At 40.8% G+C, this 22077-nt stretch overlaps 1 protein-coding gene across 15 annotated transcripts in view; it reads right to left on the bottom strand.

Annotated features, from left to right (window-relative positions):
• ZCCHC7 (zinc finger CCHC-type containing 7) overlaps positions 1–9866 on the bottom strand; it is a 247523-nt gene extending 237657 nt beyond the window's left edge. For 7 of the 15 annotated variants that reach the window (XR_014824108.1, XR_014824107.1, XR_014824104.1 and 4 more), the window contains exons 1-2: positions 9837–9866; positions 4425–5055 (exon numbers count right to left, since the gene is read on the bottom strand). Coding sequence is in view for 3 of the 15 variants with exons in the window: in XM_021066106.2 (XP_020921765.1) it covers positions 4425–5034 (610 nt within the window). In the remaining 12 variants the exon portion in view is untranslated. Of the gene's footprint in view, positions 1–4424; positions 5056–9275 lie in introns of all 15 variants that reach the window. The other 8 variants (XR_014824113.1, XR_014824109.1, XR_014824105.1 and 5 more) reach the window with 2 other exon arrangements.
• Between the last annotated feature and the right edge of the window lie 12211 nt (positions 9867–22077).

Here is a 22077-nt window from a genome sequence, read left to right as displayed (position 1 = left end):
CATGGTTTGGGGGAGGGTTGGGGAGCAGGGATAACAGTACACAAAACCATTTTGTTTCTGTTTAACAATCGGCATCATTTCAAAGGTATGCCAGAATTTCCACAAACTTCCACTGACATGGAAAAATCTTTTCTCTAAAGACTATTATACAAACTGAACCAGATCTATCCACAGATCTATTTATGAATGGGATAATAATGATTAGAAAGTAATAACACACTCAAATAGTCATCAGTACTGAATATACTGCTTATTAACTGGAAAAAATAGGATTATGGCATTAGTAGATAAAGGAAATAAAATAGAGGATATACTTCTGAATATTTGTAAGAGTTTGTAAGAGTCAAGCAAGTTAATTCACAGAATTGTGGAATTTGTTTCAATTTGACTAGAACAAATAAATTCCAAGAGCAAAGAGTAGGGACAAATTTCAATATGGATAGTAGGAACATGCACTGAATGTTTGGGAATCAAGAATTATTCAGAATTACTTAGAGCTTAAATCAAATATTTTTATCAACCCTGCAGAAAAAAGTGATGTAAATTTTTACACTACGCACGTTAAACTTTGAGAATACATACCTATAAGAATGAATCAGTTTCTTTAAAAATTGTAAATGGATGAAAAGATAAAAGGAAAATCTGATGGAAAAAAAAGGCATTCTAGAAAAACATAAGCAGTAACTATAAAAAACAAATTACTAGGAAAAAAATGCTAAGAAATAACAAAGAGTCTACCAGTAAATCAAAAAAAAACATGCAACACGACAAGTCATCATAAAAACCACTGCAGTAAATTGGAACCTTTGCACATTACTGGTGGGAATGTATAATGATGCAGCCACTGTGGAAAAGTTTGGCAGTTCCTCAAAAAGTGGAAACCAGAAATGCCAGTATTCCCATTCCTAGATTTTACCCCAAACAGGTATTCCAAGTATATACCTGTACATGAATGTACACAGCAGCACTATTCACAATAGCTAAAAGGTGGAAACGACACAATAGATGAATGGATAAACAAAATGTGTGTAAACACACACAAATGGAATATCATTTAGCTTTAAGAGAGCAATGAAATACTGATACATACTACAATATGCATAAGCCTCCAAAACATTACGCTAACTGAAAGAAGCTAGACACAAAAGATCACATACTGGATGATTCTAGTAACATGAAATATCCAAAACAGATAAATCCATAGAGACAGAAAGCTTTTTTTTTTTTTTTTTGCTTTTTAATGGCAGCACCTGTAGCATATGGGAGTTTCCAGGCTAGGGGCCCAATAAGAGCTGCAGCTGCCAGCCTATGCCACAGCCACATGGGATCCAAGATAAGTAGGCAACCTACACCACGGCTCAGGGCAATGCCAGATCCTTAATTCACTGAGCTAAGGAGGGATCGAACCAGCATCCTCATGGATACTAGTCAGGTTCAAAACCTGCTGAGCCACAACGGGAACTCCCAGAAAGCATATTTACGATTGTCAGGGTCACGGGCAGGAGGGAATGAGGAATGACTGTTCAATGAGTATAGGATTTCCTTTGGAAGTGATGAAAATATTTTGGAACTGGAAAGAGGTGATGGTTCTACAACATTATGAATGCACTAAATGCCACTAAACTGAATCTTTTAAATAGTTTATGTTCATTTCACCTCAGTAAAAATAAATACCATAAACACAAATACTGCCCCCTCAAATGTAGCTCAAGAAGAGCCATGCTTCATATTATCTGCTTATAAAATACTAAAATTGTTTTCCAGAGATTTCTCTACATACCTGATTACCAACTTTCTTTTCTTCATTCCTAAAAGACAGACCAGACCAAACCCATCATTCCCTTTCCTCTAGTCTTCATTTCTATATGGCTCGGTTATCCTTTACCCTGTCCTCACCAATGCTCATCAATCCCTCTCAATTCGCCCTTAGAAACCCCAGTTCTATTGTGAGTTACCGTACAGTTACCCTGCTCCTCTTTCTGTAGAAATATAAGCTTTCTTTCCAATTTATCAAGATTTTCAGTATGTAATAAATAAGATACCGATATGGAAATATTCAGCACAGTAGACAGGGAGAACCTAAATTCAAGAAAAGTGGTTGATCATCAAGAACACAAGTACTTAATGAAACTAGGTGTCAAGTTAGGGGAAGGCAATCTAGAGAGAGAAGCTAAAAGCTTGTTTTGACCTTCTGTAATGTTATGCCTAACCCTGGATTATCTCATTTCTGTCATCTTTGCCCCACATGTTACTAGAAAAAGTTATGAAAAAGTGAGTTCATCAAGTTCATGTTGTTTCAGTTTTGATTGACAACTACTTCTAAGCAATCCTTGTATATTCTTATTGTTGATTTCTTAGCACAATGATTTGCACCCTGTGAACTTCGGATTCCTGGGGAGCTGCAGAATCAGTTATCGCAACAGGTAGCCAGAAGCATGCATTATTTAAGGCCACATATGTGGGAAACAGGCCTTATATAATATTTTTAAAATGTGCAAACAATGTTGTAGTTAATAAAATACAAAGTCGTGTATGAGCATACTGAATAGCTTTTTGCTAATATGCAATTTCTTTTTTTTTTTTTTTTTTTGTCTTTTTTTTGCTATTTCTTTGGGCCGCTTCCGCGGCATGTGGAGGTTCCCAGGCTAGGGGTTGAATCGGAGCTGTAGCCACCGGCCTACGCCAGAGCCACAGCAACGCAGGATCTGAGCCACGTCTGCAACCTACACCACAGCTCACGGCAACGCCAGATCGTTAACCCACTGAGCAAGGGCAGGGACCGAACCTGCAACCTCATGGTTCCTAGTCGGATTCGTTAACCACTGCGCCACGACGGGAACTCCTAATATGCAATTTCTCAATTAACAAATACTAAAAACATAACTATAGTCATGCGGGGGATCCACACATTGTTTTGAAGTTAAGGAGGCTGTCATCTTCAAAAGACGGGGACCACTGCCTCGAGTACTCCCCATAGACCTAAACATCCTCCACCCACTCTCAGCCTCTAAGTATCCCCTGCCCATTTCCAGACCCACTACCACTTTCATTTTGCCAAGAAAATCAAACACATCCTCATATATTCCCTCATCCACCTGAATCCATCTGAATTCTTTCTTCTTTACCTCTATAAATGTTTGGTAATTTAACATTAAATGTCTTCCTTTTTAATACTAAATCAGACATGTTTACTTGATCCCACCCCAATCAATCCTCAATCATCCCCCAATCCTTCTTCAAAAGATTCCCCTAAAACATTATCAAAATCTCTTATTCAGACAAAATTTTACTTGATTGTGTAATATGTCCTAGCTACTATGCTATTTTCTTCCTTTTGCTATCAAATTCTCAGAGCTACTACAGCCTAAGCCAGAACACCGGTCATGTAAATAAGAGTCTGTTGAAATAGCCAACCCATTTCTTCAGGTATCATGGCTGCTTTCCTACAATAAAGGAAGGTAGTTAGGAGATCCTATGGCCTGGAAACCGAAAATATCTCCTATCTGGCTCCTTAAAAAAAGGGTTGTCAATCTCTGGGGCTCCAAACCATGAACTATATTCAATATTATCATCTACTCTGAGGACAAGAGGGTGCCATTGAAGGTTTTGGAGCAGCAGTAAAGTACATTTAGTACTTTAGAAATGAGTAAAGTACTGCGCAAAGGGCACTTCAAGAATACCAATTTAACAACAGTGTACAGGGAACATACAAAAGAAAATCATTTAGGAAAATACTGCAAGACACTACACACAGAGCAAAAAGGGAAAGAAATGAAAGGGTTTTTTAAAAGGATAAGCATCAACACTAAATGACTACATATGACAGAGGAGACAAAACTAACAGCAAAATTTCAATTCTCAATGATGTGGCTCTCAGAATTTAGTTTCCTATCTTACCAATCGTTCTTCACAGTTTCCTATCTTACTGATTGTGGAGCTCCTAAACATCTTAATACTATTTCCATATCTTCTGTATACCAGGCATTCCCCATGCTTGCTATATGGTACTTCCTGGGTAGGCAAATCACTTAGGAAGAGGCAGAACCAACAAAGTTGGCCAAATGAGCACACAGGGCCACTGTCAGAGATGGATGGAGTACTCACCTGTGGTACCAAGCAGAGAGAGGGGGGAACTAAGATTTCACGTTCAGAACTGGCTCTAGCCAAACAGCAAGAAGCAGTTATGAATCTGCTTACAGTAGAAGCAGAGTGTCTCTGATATTGTGATAGACTCTTTCTGATGTTCAGACAGACCACCATTAAAGAAGCCGTTGGTGAGACAGTCTCATGAGAAACAAGCCAAAAAACATGACCAAAAGGTGAAGAATTAAATGGAGCAGACCCTATTGGTCTTTTGTCTAGAAAAAGCAGCCTTCCTTATGAAAGACGATACTACTTTTCAAAATGGCCAATATGATACTAACCTTCATTAAGAGACTTTTCACATCCCACAAGATTGAGAAGGATATCATCATCTTTATCATCAACTTCGCATCCCAGCAGCATCCAGCTTTCCACGTTATCACTTTCTGAAATGGTGCTCTCTTCCTCTTCACTTGAACTGACCTCTATAATCATGACTTCTTGGACTGCACCCGATCTCTCTCCAGGTTGAGGCTTCTCAACATCCCTCTTGCATTTCTGATCTGCCAGCTCATTAGAATGAAGAGAAGCAGGAGGACCTTGGGTCTTTTCTTTTGCCTGGTCTCTAAAATTCTTTCTTTTACATTTATAAATACTATCTTCATCAGACAGAGTGATGACCTCTGACCCATCTGATAGCTGGATGACCTCACTATCTGAAAGGATAATTAAGTTCTTCTGATTTGGTTTACTACCAAATGATTCAGAATTCCCAGAGTTATTCTCTTCATGTTCCTCCTCCCTGATGACATTATCAAGATCTTGGGCATAATGAACTTGACTGTAGAGCTGAAATTCCACCTCACTATCGACACTTAGTTCACTAGATGACTCTTCACGATAAAGGTCATCTTCATATGCTTCTATAGTTTCAAAACCACCAAACATCATGGAAGGTCAGTAATCTCGAGGCTGTAAAATAGAAAGTCATACAAAGAATGTATTTTAACAGGTCAGATCATGCCTGTTTAGTACATAACAAATCACCTCTTAGAGCTAACTTCTGTGAAGGCCATCACTTATTGATGCTCAATCACAAATTAAAATATTTTTCTCTTAGAGGAATATCATTTTTTAAGAATTTCTAATTGTTATGACCACTCTAATAATGCCCACCTCTCCCAAATGACAATCACTACCAACAAACTGAGTTATAGTTACTAATGGAAAGGTCACAAGTATGTCAGAAAGGAAAAACAAGTTCCCACTCTTTCAGACACCACTTTTTCTCCAAAATGTTAAAAAAACAAAAACAAAAACAAAAAACCACACAAAAATATTTTAGGTCATTCTCACTACTATTCCATCCATTCTTCATCTTTTCCCTGGTTCTGGTTCTGTACCTCATCTTTTCAGATACATTCTCCCACCTCACATGCACTCCCACATGGTTGAGGAATATCACCTCAATTATGACTAAAATTCACAAAAGGACACAATGATCATATTTACTGTTTGGGTGTATATTTTTATTCCCAATTAAAAAATGAATCTCATGGCCTTCTGATCTCTGACCCAAAGGAACATAAAAATATTGGATAAACCTAGTTTATTTCTCTGTTAGCTATAAAGATGTGTATGAAATACAAACTAAAGACTTAAAACTGAGGTAAAATTCAGCTTCAAGAGCACTTTACTTTCCTACTGTGAGCCTATTAAATCCTGCTCATCATTCAACACAGTTTAAATATCACTTCCTCAGGGAAGCTCTCCTTGACCCACCAAACTAAACTGTCAACCCTTTATAGGTTTCCACAGCTCTTTACATTTCAAAACATTCACACTTCTAATTACTAATGCAACGTAAATCTCCCACAAGCACAGATCACATATCCCAGGAGGGAAAGAACTATATGCGCTTTGTTAAACAATGGATCCCCAAAGTTGAACAGAATAACTGGCATTTAGCAGGGCCTCTATAAATGTCTGCTGAATTAATGAATGAATAAAGAAATGGATAATATCATCAAGCATTTGTTCTTCAGCTCTAATAAATCTAATATGTCCGTAAAATACGAAAATTATGAGGTGAATATCATAGTTGTCTCCAACTATTCCAAATATTCTCATATCATCAACCAAAAATCTACACAGATGTTTCAATTAGGTACTAACAGAATATTGATCAAAATGAAAGCTCTGGAAAAGGGACAAAAACCTCATTTTTGTCAAAAAAAAAAATCAGGGACAGTCTGGAAAACAACAACAATGACAATTTATTCTTTCTACTCTACTATTTAGATAGACTAAATTTAGGAAGACTAAATTACCAATTGTCTGCCCCAAATGTCAGGGTACTTTTAATGATAGAACCTGCTGATTCCAAGAGTCAAATGAATAAGAGCCAAAAATATACTACGCTCATGCTGGAGTTTCCTGTTTTATAAAAATAAAGAAACCAAACTTTGTTGTACACTTTAAACTTATACAGTGTTATATGTCACTTATGTCTCAATAAAGCTTGGGGAAAAAAATGATTTAAGTTCTGAGTTAACAATACTGTATTGTATATTTGAAATCTGCTAAGAGACTAAATCTTAAATGTTCTAACCACATACACACACACACACAGAGGTAAAGATGGGAGGTAATGGATGTGTTAACTAACCTTAAAGCAGTAATCATTTCAATATATATACATGTAACAAATCATCATGTGTTAAACACCTTAAATTTACACAATGTTATGTGTCAATTATATCTGGGGAGGGGGGAGCCAACTACAAATGCCTTTTTTTCCTTCAGAAAGGTACAATAGACCTGTTCCCTTCCTGCACAGTCCTTTAGCAACAGCTATGCTGTTGTTGTGACACAAGTTGAATGTGGCTGTCTGAATAATAATGCTCATAGCATTTATCAGTTTATATTGAAATGTTAGCCTCAGAGAAATTCAAATAAAAGACGAATCCGTTCTTTTTTATTTAGTAGGTAAATTAATTCTAAAAGAAGTCAAAGGAATTATGCTTCCTTCAAAATCCTCAGTGGATCCATCCTGAGGATCCAGTGTGGACTTAAGATAAAACATAATTCCGGTGCAGCAGAGAAAAAATTAAAGAGCTAAATTACAGAGTTACAAATTTGTACTACTCTTGGAGCCATCCCAAAGGAAAGGGATTAAGAATAGAGCCATAGGCGCACCTGTGAATGTATGCCAAAAATAAACTACAGAAATAAAATAAAAACAGACTTCCTTGGGTCTAAGGGTTTATCTCTTTCCCTGAAATGTAGAAAAATGAATTTAACAATTTAGCCCCTATGGCCTTTAAGAGGATTTTGTACCTTCTGTACTTGAAAATTGTGCTCAGCATAACTTGCTCTTCTATTTATTTGGCTTATGTATGCCAGAGTTAAGGCTTGCCTGAGGCTGTTCTGGTTTGTGTTACTACTTTAATTGCATTCAAACGCATTTAATTTACTTTTTTTAATGTATACTCAGAGGACAAATATGAAAATACATATATGTATATAACTCTGTCTTGATTCAGAAGGACTTCTCAGCTTTTTGATCATTGTACACAATTATCAAGCATACTTAACTAGTTAACATAAAGTCTCTATGAGAGTCTCAAAATTTTAAATCCGGAAGAGACCTTTCCGATCATCACCTACAGTCTTCTCAACTTACATAGAAGGAAACTGAGCTCTAAAAAAGATAGGGAGGCTTATCCAAAGTTGTAGTCAGCTAAAACTGACTCACATTTCCCTGACTCTCAGCCAAGTGTTCACTAAGATTAAAAAAAAAAAAAAAAAAAAAAAATCAACAATTTCAAATAAAGATTTAAAAGAAAACCTTCCTTCAAAGCTATATTTGCACTGGTTCTAAGACGTAAATTAACCTCACAATATCCATTTTACTTGCCTGTGGAGTTTAAAAACTATGAAAGAATTTTAACTGGAAAGAAAAGCATACATTTGAATTTGTCAGTTTACCATCCAGGAGCCTCCCAAGTTGGTACTCAAAGACTATGGCAATGCCATGACCAAAAAAAGATGGCCCTTATCTAAGAACTTAAAATATCAATCTGGGAAAAAAAACTTCTCTAAGGAATTAAAATGGTTTAACAAATATGAAACAGCTATAAAGAATAACTGTAAAGGCTCTCACCATGCAAAGTGAGAACACTATTCATTCACTCAACTTTTTTAATCCAGACAATTTAAGATTTATTTAAGCTCTCAGATTTTACTATACAATCTTTAAAGCCAGTATTTCTGCTCACAGTCTACCAACTGATCATTCCAGACCTTTCGCTTTTATTTCTCTTGAAAGAAGTTTAAGCTTAAATGTTTCCTTTTGATGAGATAGTTATCCATCTCAAAGTGATTTAAATCAAACTCACAGCTTGATTTTCAGTCCAGTTTTCATTAGAACATGATTAAAAGACTAAGTTTTATTTCAACTTAAAATTTCTGATTCACTCTTAGTGAGCTATTCTGACAGTGAGATCTGAAACACTACTGACTTGTGTTAAAACTTCTGTCCACTCTTCAAATATGACTTTCGCTTTGAGGTAAATCTAATGGGATAGAGAATCCAAATGTGACAAACAATAGGCACACACTCACACAAACACAGTCAGACAGATACAAGATTTTTGTGGGAGAAAATAATGCTAAATTTATTCAGAAAAAATCCAGCTGTTTCTGACATAAAGTCTTCATAGGATAACTAATCCTATCTCAAAACACTTACTTCATCTTTTCCACAGGCCCCTTTTCCTTTTGCTGCAGTCTCTTACCCTTGGAGCTATTTTACAATCCTCATTTCCACTTCTTCCTTAGTTCATTCCCCACCCCCAGATTCTCCTGAAAACGATAGTGCACTGCGCTCAAAATCACAAAACTGAAAATATACACACAAGCTAAATATTCAAAACACAGAGTCAATAGTTTTGGAATGGACCTCGAAGTCATTCAATTGAACGCTCTCATTTTATACAGACAGAAACGGGATCTAAGAAGCTTATTTATTCAAAGAGCCTAAAAGATCTCCTAATTCAACCCTGCAACCTGAAAAAAAGGTAAATTCAACCTCAAGAGAAGACTTCTAGAGTCATCAGCGCGAGTCGGTAGTGGAGTCGCGGCTGTAACTCGGCCTGCTCTCACTCAGCCAGTTTCCCTACTACACATACCCGCAGCTGTTAGAGCTGAAGTTAACTGCTGGTTCCCTGGATGTAAGGGATAAAAGGAATCAAGGAACAAGTCTCCTTGTTTTACATGGGGGAAGAGGGCCATCTGCCCAAATTTTTCTGGCCCCCAGAGCTGCTGCTTCTGACAGCTGAGGCTGGAGTTGGCCCAGGACTGTTGGATCCTCAAGGGCCGAGCTCCCTTCGGGTTTAAATGACTGACCGGCTTCCCTAAAAGACAGGGGACTCTCAGAGGGTAGTGGGGGTAAAGCAGGCAGTAACACCATCCCCATCGAGGCCATGGGCGCCCAAGCTCTTTCTGAACCACAGTCTCAGGCCTTGAAGGGAGGAGAAGCAGACACCTCAGCCAGTCAGCTGAGTCGCGTGGGACAGAGCTCGACTGAGAGGCCACGAGCGGAGCCGGGTACCGCCACAAGTAAGGGACAGGCGGGAGACGCGGAGGCCAGCGAGGGGACACGCGCTAGTTCCACGGCCCTGCGGGCGAGGCGGAGGGCAGGCAGGGGTCCCCGGCCCGTGGACGGCTCGGGGTCCGTCACACATACTCACTGCCGCGGCTGCGACCAGGAAGCACCAACCAGGAACCAAAACGCGTAAAGGGACGGGGAGGGGCGAGGACAGATGAGGTAAGGAAACCGCGTCCGCGCCGACCCGGGAGGAGGGAAGGCACTTCCGGGGACAACACTTCTCCCAGGAGTTGTCTTCCGTCCCCGCCCACCCTGCGGGCCTTCTTGCGCATGCGTAACAACTATAAACTCCCCCTTCCCTTCCCAGCTGAGAGTCTTTTCGGTTTGCCTTTCTTGCTCTGCTCCTTCCCCGCCACGACTTCTTTCAGAAGTGTCTAGGCTGCACCTGTAATAGGGAAACACCTTGTTTGAATGACTTGCACGGAAAAAATGCTGCTTACCGAGCCAAACCGGAGAAAGCTAGCGCCTTTTTGTGCCCGCGAGAAAAACTACGTCTCCCATGATGCTCCGGGGCGGGGTTTAGCTTGGGCTCCGCCTCCTCCCTGACCTGGGGGAGGAGGAGACACCTTCCTTATGCCACGTGGCACGGGAGCCACGAGACCCAGGTAAGGGCTAAGGGGCAGGTGCAGCTGGCGGCATGGCTGGAGGACGTAGAGAACCTCAGCAAGGGAGAAGCCTCTTTGAGAAAGGTTGCCTTCTAGATACTTCTTTCTTGAGCTAGGTGACCTTATGCAGGTCACTTACATCTCAAGGTTGAAGTTGAACCTAGTTTACGCTGGGGCGCTTCCGCCTCTTATTTTTCCTAGAATACAAGGCAACAGATTTAAGTCTTTGTGCACCTTGAAAAGCTGCACTCATGCTAAACACTGAAGTCGATACTGGTCCCTTGGAAACCTCTAGAGGATTGTGCTGGGAGCCTCTGGCTTGGTTTCTCTTCTCACACCATATTTTAATAACTGTACAACTTTACAAATAAGGAAATATTTTATTAATTCGTGGGCCCTTGGCAACAGTCTTGAGTTTTAAGATGGGGGCAGGGGAGATTGGCCACACCCATGGGATGCAAAAGTTCCCAGCCAGGTATCAAACCCTAGCCACAGCCATGATAATGCTGGATCCTTAACTACAAGCCCACCAGAGAACTCTGACAATAGTCTTGAAAGATAAGCTTGACATTGATTTTTTGTGTGTGTGGCAGCACCTGTGGCACATGGAAGGTCCCAGGTCAGCAATCCAATCCGAGCCACAGCTGCAGCAGTGCACAAATTCATAACCCAGTGCACCAGGCCTGGGGTCAAACCCTAGCCTCACCAAAAACCCTAGCCACCTCAGAGACAAGGCTAGATCCTTAACACTATGCACCACATCAGGAACTCTAACGACTTTTTTTTTTTTTTTTTTTTTTTTTTGTCTTTTTGCTTTTTCTTGAGCTGCTCCCACTGCATATGGAGGTTCCCAGGCTAGGGTTTCAAACGGAGCCGCAGCCACCAGCCTATGCCAGAGCCACAGCAACGAGCCGAGTCTGCAACCCACACCACAGCTCACGGCAACGCTGGATCCTTAACCCACTGAGCAAGGCCAGGGAACGAACCCACAACCTCATGGTTCCTAGTCAGATTCGTTAACCACTGCGCTACAACGGGAACCCCTCTAATGATTATTTTTGCCAACACTTATTGAACGTCTGTTAAGAGCTAGGCAGTCCTATCAGTTTGTGGATGTAGTGGTAAATTTTTAAAGTCTCTGGTCTCATAGATCTAGAGTCTACCTGGAAAAGCAGAATGCAGGTGATTTGCATATAGTTTAATAAGAGTTTGACTGGGAAATTAGAAATTTTAGTTAACATAGTAAGTGCTAGGAAGGAAGACAGGGTACAGTGAAATGGTAAAATTGGAGGACCAATGGTAAAATTTTGCAGAGGAAGAAACAGGCTAAGAAATGAGCCACAGAAATTACTAGATGGTTAGGTTATATGTATTATGTACAACAAATGTTACCTTTAAAATATATATTACGTGGGAGTTCCCATTGTGGCTCAGTGGAAACAAACCCCACTAGTATCCATGAGGACATAGATTTGATCCCTGGCCTCACTCAGTGGGTTAAGGATCTGCCGTTGCCATGAGCTGTGATATAGGTCACAAACAAGGCTCTGATCCTGAGTTGCTGTGGGTGTGGTGTAGGCCAGCAGCTGTAGCTCTCTTTCGAACCCTAGCCTGGGAACTTCCATATGTTGTGGGTACAGCACTAAAAAGACCAAAAAAAAAAAAAAATTTAAAAAATAGTATATTGTGGAGTTCCTTGTGGTGCAGTGGGTTAAGGATTCAGCATTGTCACTGCAGCAGCTCAGGTAGCTGCTGTGATGTGGGTTTGATCCCTGGCCCGGGAATTTCCACATGCTGTGGGCTCAGCCAAACAACAACAACAATAATAATATATTGAGCTTTTATCAAATGCCAAGCTTACTCCTGTAAGTGTACTATATGTAAACTTAAATTTTAACAAAACTTTGAGGTTGAGAATTTTTAAAAAGGGAAGTAGATTCAGAGGTTAAGTAGCTCGCCTAAGGCCACACGTGTAAGAAATTCTAATTCTGTGCCCAGCCCTCCCACTATTACTCCTACATTCAACGAAGATTTACTAGTTCCTGTGCTTAAATGCTTTGGTCACCTCCAACAGATTATGTCATAAAACCAAGAGTCCTTTGGATGGCATAAGGAACACTTCATAAGCTGACATCTGCCTACCTGTTCATCACCATGCTGAATGCTGAGCAGTTGCCCCAACACACTATGCTCTATCATATCTGTGCCTTTACAGAGGGCATTCCTGTTGCTGGTAAAGTTCTCCCTGTCCTTCACCCTACCCTGCTCAAGCCCAGGTCATCAGCGAAACCTTCCAACTCAGCCAGACAGAAAAAGCGTTCTTTCCCCTGAGCTCCCCTACAATTTGGACAAACTTCCATCAAGGCAATTACATTGTGTTTGACTCAGCTGGATTGTGAACTCCCTGAAGGAAAAAGCTTTGACATTTTGTCTTTTGTTTTTTTGGGGGGTGGTGGTGCACGTGCCAATAGCATGCAAAAGTTCCAGAGCCAGAGGTTGAACCCACACTACAGCAGCAACCTGAGCCACAGCCGAGCAGTGACAATCCCAGGTCCTTAACCCACTGAGCCACAGGGAACTCTGACATTTTGTCTCTGTATCTTCTTCAGCTAACATAGTGTTTGGCAGACAGCAAGCACTCAATAAAGTTGTTAAAGAAAGGAAGGACAGCTAACTCCCTGAGGCTCTAGGAAACCAGAACCAAACGTGGATCCACCTTCTGTCAGTTCAGTAGGAAACCATGACATGACCCGAAATAACCAGAATGCAGTGTGGTGCTCCATGATATTAAGATGGCATAAAGAGCTGCAGGGGTCCAAGGATACAGAGATTTCTGACTAAGGAGGATGCTACAAGTAAATATACACACACACACACCCTGCCTTTACATGGTGTGTTCTCATTTATTTATTTATTTTTTTGTCTTTTTGCTATTTCTTGGGCCACTCCAATGGCATATGGAGGTTCCCAGGCTAGGGGTCGAATCGGAGCTGTAACCACCGGACTACACCACAGCCACAGCAACGCAGGATCCGAGCCGCATCTGCAACCTACACCACAGGTCACAGCAACACCGGATCGTTAACCCACTGAGCAAGGGCAGGGATCGAACCCGCAACCTCATGGTTCCTAGTCGGATTCGTTAACCACTGTGCCATGACAGGAACTCCGGTGTGGTCTCATTTAAATGGCTCTTAGAATTCATGAGATTAAATCTGTTGCGATGGGGAAACTGAAGCTAGTAAGGGAAGAGACTTGCCAAGAGTCACCTAGCAGAGGCAGAATGTGTAGGTAATCCAGGTCTCTCTCTCTCTCTCTCTCTCTCTCTCACTCACACACACACACACACACGAAGAGACTTGCCAAGAGTCACCTAGCAGAGGCAGAATGTGTAGGTAATCCAGGTCTCTGAGTCTCTCCCCAAGACACAGACACACACACACACACACACACACACACACACACACACACACACACACACACCTCTGAGTCTCCCCCCCACCCCCCGCCCCAACAGTATTTCTCTTCCTGCCTTATGCCGTCTCTGGTCCACACCTCTTGAGATTACATATGGAGGCATGCACAAGGCTCCAGGGGCCTCTCTTACAGAGAATGGTCTAAAGAGTCCATTTATTTGAGAAAGGAAGCACCTGCTTTCCCCAGGGCAGTGGCGGTACTACATTAACAGCGAGCAGCTGAGCCAGGATGAAGCAGAACTTGCTGCAAAGGACAGGCAAGATGGAGGCCATAGTGTAGCAGGATCTGGCAAAGTGACTCATCCTTATCTTTCCATTGCTCCTTCCTTTCTTTTGTTCAGTTTGGTGTATTAGTAGTACCTAGAACCTCTGAGAACTAACTAATCATTTTACCAGTTGCCTTTCCATTACTATTCATTCACTGAAAGCCTATGTAACATCTCCTTGCTAGCCATGTTGGGTATATGGTCTCTGAAATATGTTGTAAGGGACTATTACTCCATTTCACTAGTGTGGAAATTGCAGCCTGGTGAGGTCATGTGACTGGCTCTAAATCACGCTGCTGAGATTCAAACTCGAGGCTTGTCTGAATCCAAAACCTATGCTCTTTTCTATGCCCAAAGCTGCCTTTCAAAACAGAGCTCCTTGAGGGTGGAAACCATGATGAGCCTGCTCCTGTCTCTCCAGTGCTTATCCCAACGGGGAGGAGGTGGCAGACTCACAGAGATCGCTTGGGCAATGAGTGGGTTCAGCATGGAATGTTTGCCAAATGACAGACTGGGTGCAGTATGAACAGTGTTATGCATCTGTGGTGAAGGAGGGAGAAGCTGGCTGCTTAGGGGAAACGGAGGCACCTCTGTCAGCAGAGGGGAAAGCCAAGTAAGTGAGGCTTTGCCGTCATGACAGTGTCTCCCAGTGGCCCATCCAGGTGACCATCTGTGCCAAGGGCAAGCACCGCACCCGCCGCCTGAAGGCGCCCTGAGACGACGCACCCCTGCGCATGCTCATCATCCCCTTCCTGCTCTGAATGGTTCCCCGCCCCCCCCCACGCTCCCGCCCAGGCTCAGCCAAGCCAGATGGTTAAACAACAGTCCAGTCTAACTGCAAAGAACACCAGCAGGCAATTCGCAGAAGAAATCCAAAAGGCTGTGAACTAGGTGTGCAACATCACTCATGATCAAAAGAATGAAAATGACCTCATATACTGTAGGGGGAAATACAAATTGGAAGAGCCTTTTAGGGGAGCTAGTTGGCAATTTCCATCAAAACTGTGAGTGAGATATGTAGGTGCAAAGATTGTGATGGCTAGTAAAAGGAAACAACATATTCATCAATAAGGTATGAAATCATGAAGGATACAGCTGTCCTATTTTTTATACTATTTTTTTAAACTGCTACTTTTAAAGGAATGAGAGTTCCTGTAGTGACTCAGTGGTTATCGAATCCGACTAGGAACCATGAGGTTGCAGGTTCAATCCCTGGCCTCGTTCAGTGGGTTAAGGATCTGGCGTTGCCATGAGCTGGGGTGTAGGTCACAGATGTGGCTTGGATCCCGCATTGCTGTGGCTCTGGCGTAGGCCGGCAGCTACAGCTCCAATTAGACTCCTAACCTGGGAACCTCCATACGCCACAGGATCAGCCCTAAAAAAGGCAAAAAGACTAAAAAAGAAAAAAAAAAAGAATGAAATGAATCTGTATGTACTGATGTAGAAAGATCTCCAAGACATACGGTTAATTGGGGAAAAAAGGCAAATTGTAGAGCAATAGATGTATTATATTCTCATTTCTGTTATAGTTTTAAAGGATCTGTGGTGACTGTGTCTAGATCTATGTGTATATAAATGCATAGAGAAAATACTTGGTGGATGCCAATCAATTACAGTGGTTACTGACTTCAGTGGAAGGGAATAGAAGTGGAGGGGGATAAAGAGGGGCTTTCACTTAAAAAAAAAGTGAGACATGATTCACTGGGAAGAACACCACATCACTTCTGTGGTACTCCTACCCAAAGTGCATAACCTGAATATAATCCTGAAGAGACTATGAGACAAAAACAAATTGAGAGACATTCTACAAAATACCTGACTTGAACTCTTCAAAAATGTCAGTGTCATAAAACACAAAGACTGAGGAACTGTTCTGTACTAAATGACAGTGAAAGAGACATGATACATAATGAATTCAATGCACGATCTGGGATTTTCTTTGGCCATAAAGGACATAATTGGGACAGTTAGAAAAACCTGAATAAATCTAGATTTGATGACAGTGCTGTATTGCTGTTATTCTCCTGATTTTTATGTTTTTATTACAGTTATGTAAGAGAATGTCCTTGTCTTTTTAGGCTATATACACTGAAGTAAACTTGCAGTAAAAGGACATCATGTCTGAAATTGATTCTCAAATGGTTGAGGAAAATATTGTGTTTGGGCCAAAGGAGAGGAAGAGAGAAAGGAGAATGATGACTCAAATGTGATTTTTAAAAAAATTAACATTTTGGGAATCTGAGTAAAATGTATACAAGAATTCTTTGTACAAATTTGGCAGTTTTTCTCTAAGTCTGAAATTTTGTCAAAATAGAAAATTAGGAGTTCCCGTCATGGCTAGAGTTCCCATCGTGGCTCAGTGGTTAACGAATCCAACTAGGAACCATGAGGTTGCGGTTCAATCCCTGGCCTGGCTCAGTGGGTTAAGGATCCGGCGTTGCCGTAAGCCGTGGTATAGGTCTCAGATGTGGCTTGGACCCCCCATTGCTGTGGCTCTGGTGTAGGCCAGTGGCTGCAGCTCTGATTATACCCCTACCCTGGGAACTTCCAATGCCATGGGAGCAGCCCTAGAAATGGCAAAAAGACAAAAAAAAAAAAAAAAAGAAAGAAAGAAAGAAAATAGAAAATTAAAAGGAAGACCAAAAAGGAGTTCCCTGGTATCCTAGCAGTTAGGGATCCAGCCTGGTCACTGCTGCAGTTCAAGTCACTGCTGTGGCATGGGTTTGATCCCTGGCTGGGGAACTTCTGCATGCCATGGACACGGCAACCCCCCCCCCAAAAAAAAGGAAAACTAAAAAGAATTAGGAAGAGTTTGCCAGAGAGAGAAGGCAGGGGAATCTCCTGGGAAAGGAACAAGATAAGCAAAGGAAACAAAGTATGAAGCTCGCACTGGAAAACTGTTAAGAGAGTAAGAATGAGGAGCAACATGGCCCACAAATGGACACAGTTCCCTGCTGTGTAGTATTGGAAATGAAGGTTAAGCCTTCTTTAAACTCAACCTCAAGCCCTGCAAAAAATAACTCGAGTTCTTACAGATGCACCAGCATTTCACTGACAAGTTCTCTTCATCCAGGGAGTATAAAATAAGAAACCTGGGAACAGTGGCTGAAAGGGATGTCTAGGACAACTCCCTCCTTTTGCAAAAGTGAAACTAAGACCTAAAATACAGACAGAATTTGCAAGTTTCCAGCAAAAGCGTCAGCATTGGCTTTCAGTTCACAATCCATCATTTTTTCTGTTGCACCAAATTCTAAAAGGTTGAGGCAGAAAGAGAGGCTGGCAGGTGAGATGACTAAATGTGACCCTTTAAAGTTTGGATGTTTTTCATTTGCCACAAATACAGACTTAATGTCAGCACAGTTTTAAAATGTGATTATGGAAACTGTTGTCATTTAAATCCCCTATGTTGCAACTGGTAAGCAATATTCAATTCAGGCGGCTAGTCTGAAGCAGCAATCAAGGTGATTCTCAGGAATTCCCAATGACATTGGTACCCATCTGGATTTGTTGAAAAGTTTAACATCCTTTTTTATTATTCATGATTTTGCAGTTCTTCAAATTGCAGGGTGATGGAGAGAGCATGCAATTTTCATCCAGGCTCTGAAATCATTCTTGAAAATTTGGACATTCATATAGATGGCTTTTAATTTTTCTTAGAGACTGCTTTTCCTTATAAAATCATGAAATTTTAAAAATGTAAAATGTAAATTAAACCATATAGATGATAATATTCACATTATAATAAAATCCTAGGGATAAGAACCTAGTATTTCAAGGACTCTATTCTCATTCACTTTTATTCCTTGCTGAAACTGTATTCCTCAAGACTTAGATCTAAGTGACTATATAATGAACATTGATTCACAAGACTATTGAGATTCTCATTTGTTTAAGAATCATCAGATTCCTTACAAGAAATCTGAAACATGTCATCAGCAACATGTTGAGAAGCTGCACAGCCCAAAAGGGATGCCCTCATTTTAAATGTCCGTAAGCCCCGGACCCACAGATTCTACTACATGAAGAGACACACAAGCTCAGAAACAGACCTTAGTCAGGTCCTATTCTGTAAGAGGGAAGACTTTTTCATCTGCCTGTCCTAGACTTCTGAATCATGCCTGCAATTGTCCGGACGTGTCTTTATAATGATATTAGCATCAATTATTTTACTCAGAGCTTGAGGTTGATAACAGAAAAAAAAAAACAATTGTGAATAATCAAGATCACTCTATCAAAATGGGCTCTATGAAATTTGAACAGTCAATGTAAGCAGAATTATATAAAATAAACTAAAGATATTTGGCTTTGTGTTTCAATTTTTAATAGCCATTGTCTCTTACTAAATTAGTTAAATCATTAGCAAGATGAAGCTTAAATGCACTATCTCTGTTCTTTTTCTTTTTTTTCTTCTTCTTTTTTTTTTTTTAGGGCCGCACCTGCGGCATATGGAGATTCCCAGGCTAAGAGTTCAGTCAGAGCTACAGCTGCCAGCCTACACCACAGCACACGACAATGCTGGATCCTGAACCCACTGTGTGAGGCCAGGGATCGAACCCATAACCTCATTGTTTCTAGTCAGATTCGTCTCCCCTGCGCCACGATAGGAACTCCTATTTTTATTGAAGTATAGTTGATTTACAATGTTGTATTAGTTATTGATGTAGAGAAAATTATTCAGATATATACATCTGAATTGTATATGTGTATCTCATATCATAGAGGTATTATGTGATATGTATGTATATAATATATACTCCTTTTCATATTCTTTTCCATTGTAGTTAATTACAAGATATTGAATATAGTTCTCTGTGCTATAGAGTAGGACCTTGTTGTTTATTTTATATATATTAGTTTGTATCTGCTAATCGCAAATTCCTGATTTATCCCTCCCAACCCTTTACCTTTTGGTAAACCCAAGTTTGTTTTCTATGATGTGAGTCTGTTTCTGTTTTGTAAATAAGTTCACTTGTATCACCTTTTATTTATTTATTTATTTATTTTTTGTCTTTTTAGGACCACATCTGTGGCATATGGCGGTTCCCAGTCTAGGGGTCAAATCGGAGCTGTAGCTGCCAGCCTACACCACAGCCACAGCAACTTGGGATCCGAGATGTGTCTGCGACCCACACCACAGCTCACAGCAACGCCGGATCCTTAATCCATTGAGTGAAGCCAGGGATTGAACCCGCAAGCTCATGGTTCCTAGTCAGATTCATTTACCACTGAGCCACGATGGGAACTCCTGTATCATCTTTTAGATTCCACATATAAGTGATATTGTATGATATTTGTCTTTGTCTGGCTTACTATGACAATCTCTAAGCCTATACGTGTTGCTGCAAATGGCATTATTTCCTTCTTTTTTATGGCTTTGTAGTATTCCACTGTGTGTGTATGTGTGTGTGCATCACATCATCTGTTCACCTTCAGTGGACATGTAGATTGCATCCATGTCTTAGCTATTGTAAACAGTGCTGCTATGAACACTGGGGTGCATTTATCCTTTTGAATTAGAGTTTCCTCTGGCTATAGGCACAAGAGTGGGATTGCTGGGTCATACGGTAACTCTACTTTTAGTTTTTTAAAGAACCTCCATACTGTTTTCCACAGGGGCTGCACCAATTTGCATTCCCTCCAACATCACTGCCTCTATTGTGTTAGAGTCCATATCTTTTTCCTCTGCCTTTATTCTGGATCTGATATTCTTCTGTGACTGATACCAGTCTGCATTTGTGTGGTATATTTCTTGTGTTAGACCTAATTGCAGAAGATTCTGTCTCCCTAAATGCAAATCTCAAACTTCACCCTTTCTGCACAGTCATCAACAAATGTATGGCAGCCAGAGCTCATCTTCAGAACAGTCTGAGTGCAGTGGTGGCAGCTGAAGCCTTCATGTTCTGATCTGAGAGGAGTTAGGAATGAGGTTATGGAGAAACATGTAGCAAGTCTTTGGAGGGCCATAGCAGAGAAGGAACAATCGCAAGGTTTGAGGAATTTTAGTGTGTTTTTAAGATAGGAGAGACTTGAGCATGTTTGAACCTGTGAAAAAGTAAAGAAGAGGTTGGAAAGGCAGGGAAGACTTGGAAATGATCAGTCAAGTGACCTACCAGTGAGGACAGGCAGGGACTGAGGTTGCCAGTTTCTCAAACTTGCTATGTACACACACAGGTCACCTGGGAAGTCACCTTGTTAAAATTCAAATTCTGGGAGTTTCCATAGTGGCTCAGTGGTTAACGAATCCAACTAGGAACCATGAGGTTGTGGGTTCGATCCCTGCCCTTGCTCAGTGGGTTAAGAATCCAGCATTGAGGTGAGCTGTGGTGTAGGTTGTAGACATGGCTCGGATCCCACATTGCTGTGGCTCTGGTGTAGGCCAGTGGCTACAGCTCCGATTAGACCCCTAGCCTGGGAACCTCCATATGCCGAGGGAGCAGCTCTAGAAATGGCAAAAAAAAAAAAATTCAAATTATGACTTGGTAGGTCTGAGGTGGGGCCTGAGATTTTCCATTTCTAACAAGGTCCCAGGTGAAGCTGATGCTGTTGGTCAGTGAACCACACTTCCGTTAGCAGAGGGCTAGAGTTCTGAATAGCAATTTTATGTTCATTTGTCTATTTCCCAGCAGAATCCTTCCAAATAATCCCTCTCGCCTAACACGGTACTTGTCATATAAAAGTTTGTTGAATGCATTGAATGTATGAGGATATGCATTTGCCATTAGCTATGGGAAAATGAGGAGGAACCTTAAAAGTCCAATGACACAAGAATAGATAAGTAGGATGGGCCCTTGTGGTACAGCAGGTTAGGGATCTGGGGTTACTGCAGCTGTGGCGCAGGTTACAACTGTGTGTGGGTTCGATCCCTGGCCCATGAACTTCCACACACTGCGGGCATGGCAAAAAAACAAAAACAAAAAACACCAAAAAACCCCACAAATGGATATATATTTTTTAGCACAAGTATACTTTGGAATATTCTTAAGTAATTTAATTGGTCTTTGTGAAGTCCATTTGATAATATGTAGAAATTCCTATGATAAAAACTTAGAAAGCATATGAATTTTTACTTCTATGTAGCCACTGTGTGAAATTATGCATTTGGACAAATGAAACAGAAAAAGCAAGTTTGATATGTTGGAGCAATAGGATCCTATATGATTTTTTACATTTAGATTACTGTCAATATTATAAAAATTCAGGCCAAAAAAAAAAAGAAAATATCTCACACATATGAAAGAAAAGGAATTAAACATGGATATTCTAGCCATAGAAAATCAAAACAGGGATAAGTAACTCCTACACATGGTAGCTTAGATTGAGTTTGCATGTATGGTTTAAATGTTTATATATATACATATATATATATATATATGTGTGTGTGTGTGTGTTTTTTGTTTTTGTTTTTTTTTTTTTTTTGCTTTTTTAGGCCTGCACTTGCAGTATATACATGGAAGTTCCCAGGCTAGGGGTCCAATTGGAGCTACAGCTGCCAGCCTAGGCCACAGCCACAGCAATGCTGGATCCGAGCCACATCTGCTACCTAAACCACAGCTCATGGCATTGCCACATCCTTAACCCACTGAGCAAGGCCAAGGATTGAACCTGCATCCTCATGGTTACTCGTTGGTTTCGTTACCTCTGAGCCACAACGGGAACTTCAAAATATATATGTATATGTTTCCTTTTCTTTGCACATTCTTTTATTCTGACTTGAGAGCTTCTTTCTTGCTTTGTCTCTTCTTTCCTTTCCTTATGCTTCCCCTCTCCTCTCCCTCTTTTTAAGACATTTCTCCCTTAAGGAATGCCTATTCCCAGTGATATCTCATCAAAGAAGCACATGAATAGCTGACGCTATGTAATGCTTTGACATTTGGCATTCCCAAGGCATTACCCCACCCCTGATGCAGAATAAGTTGTCAGAGCATGAAATTGGTATTTTTACATATTCTTAATGTACAGATGTCAGTCTGAAAACC

The sequence above is a fragment of the Sus scrofa genome, chromosome 1, assembly GCF_054392235.1.
Source record: "Sus scrofa isolate SSC_HxYL_T2T_F1_AM1 chromosome 1, Sscrofa_HxYL_maternal_Yorkshire_Landrace_v2.0, whole genome shotgun sequence".
Lineage (NCBI taxonomy): Eukaryota > Metazoa > Chordata > Mammalia > Artiodactyla > Suidae > Sus > Sus scrofa.
Note: the sequence above shows the minus strand (reverse complement) of the source record. Positions and strands in the feature narration are given on the sequence as shown.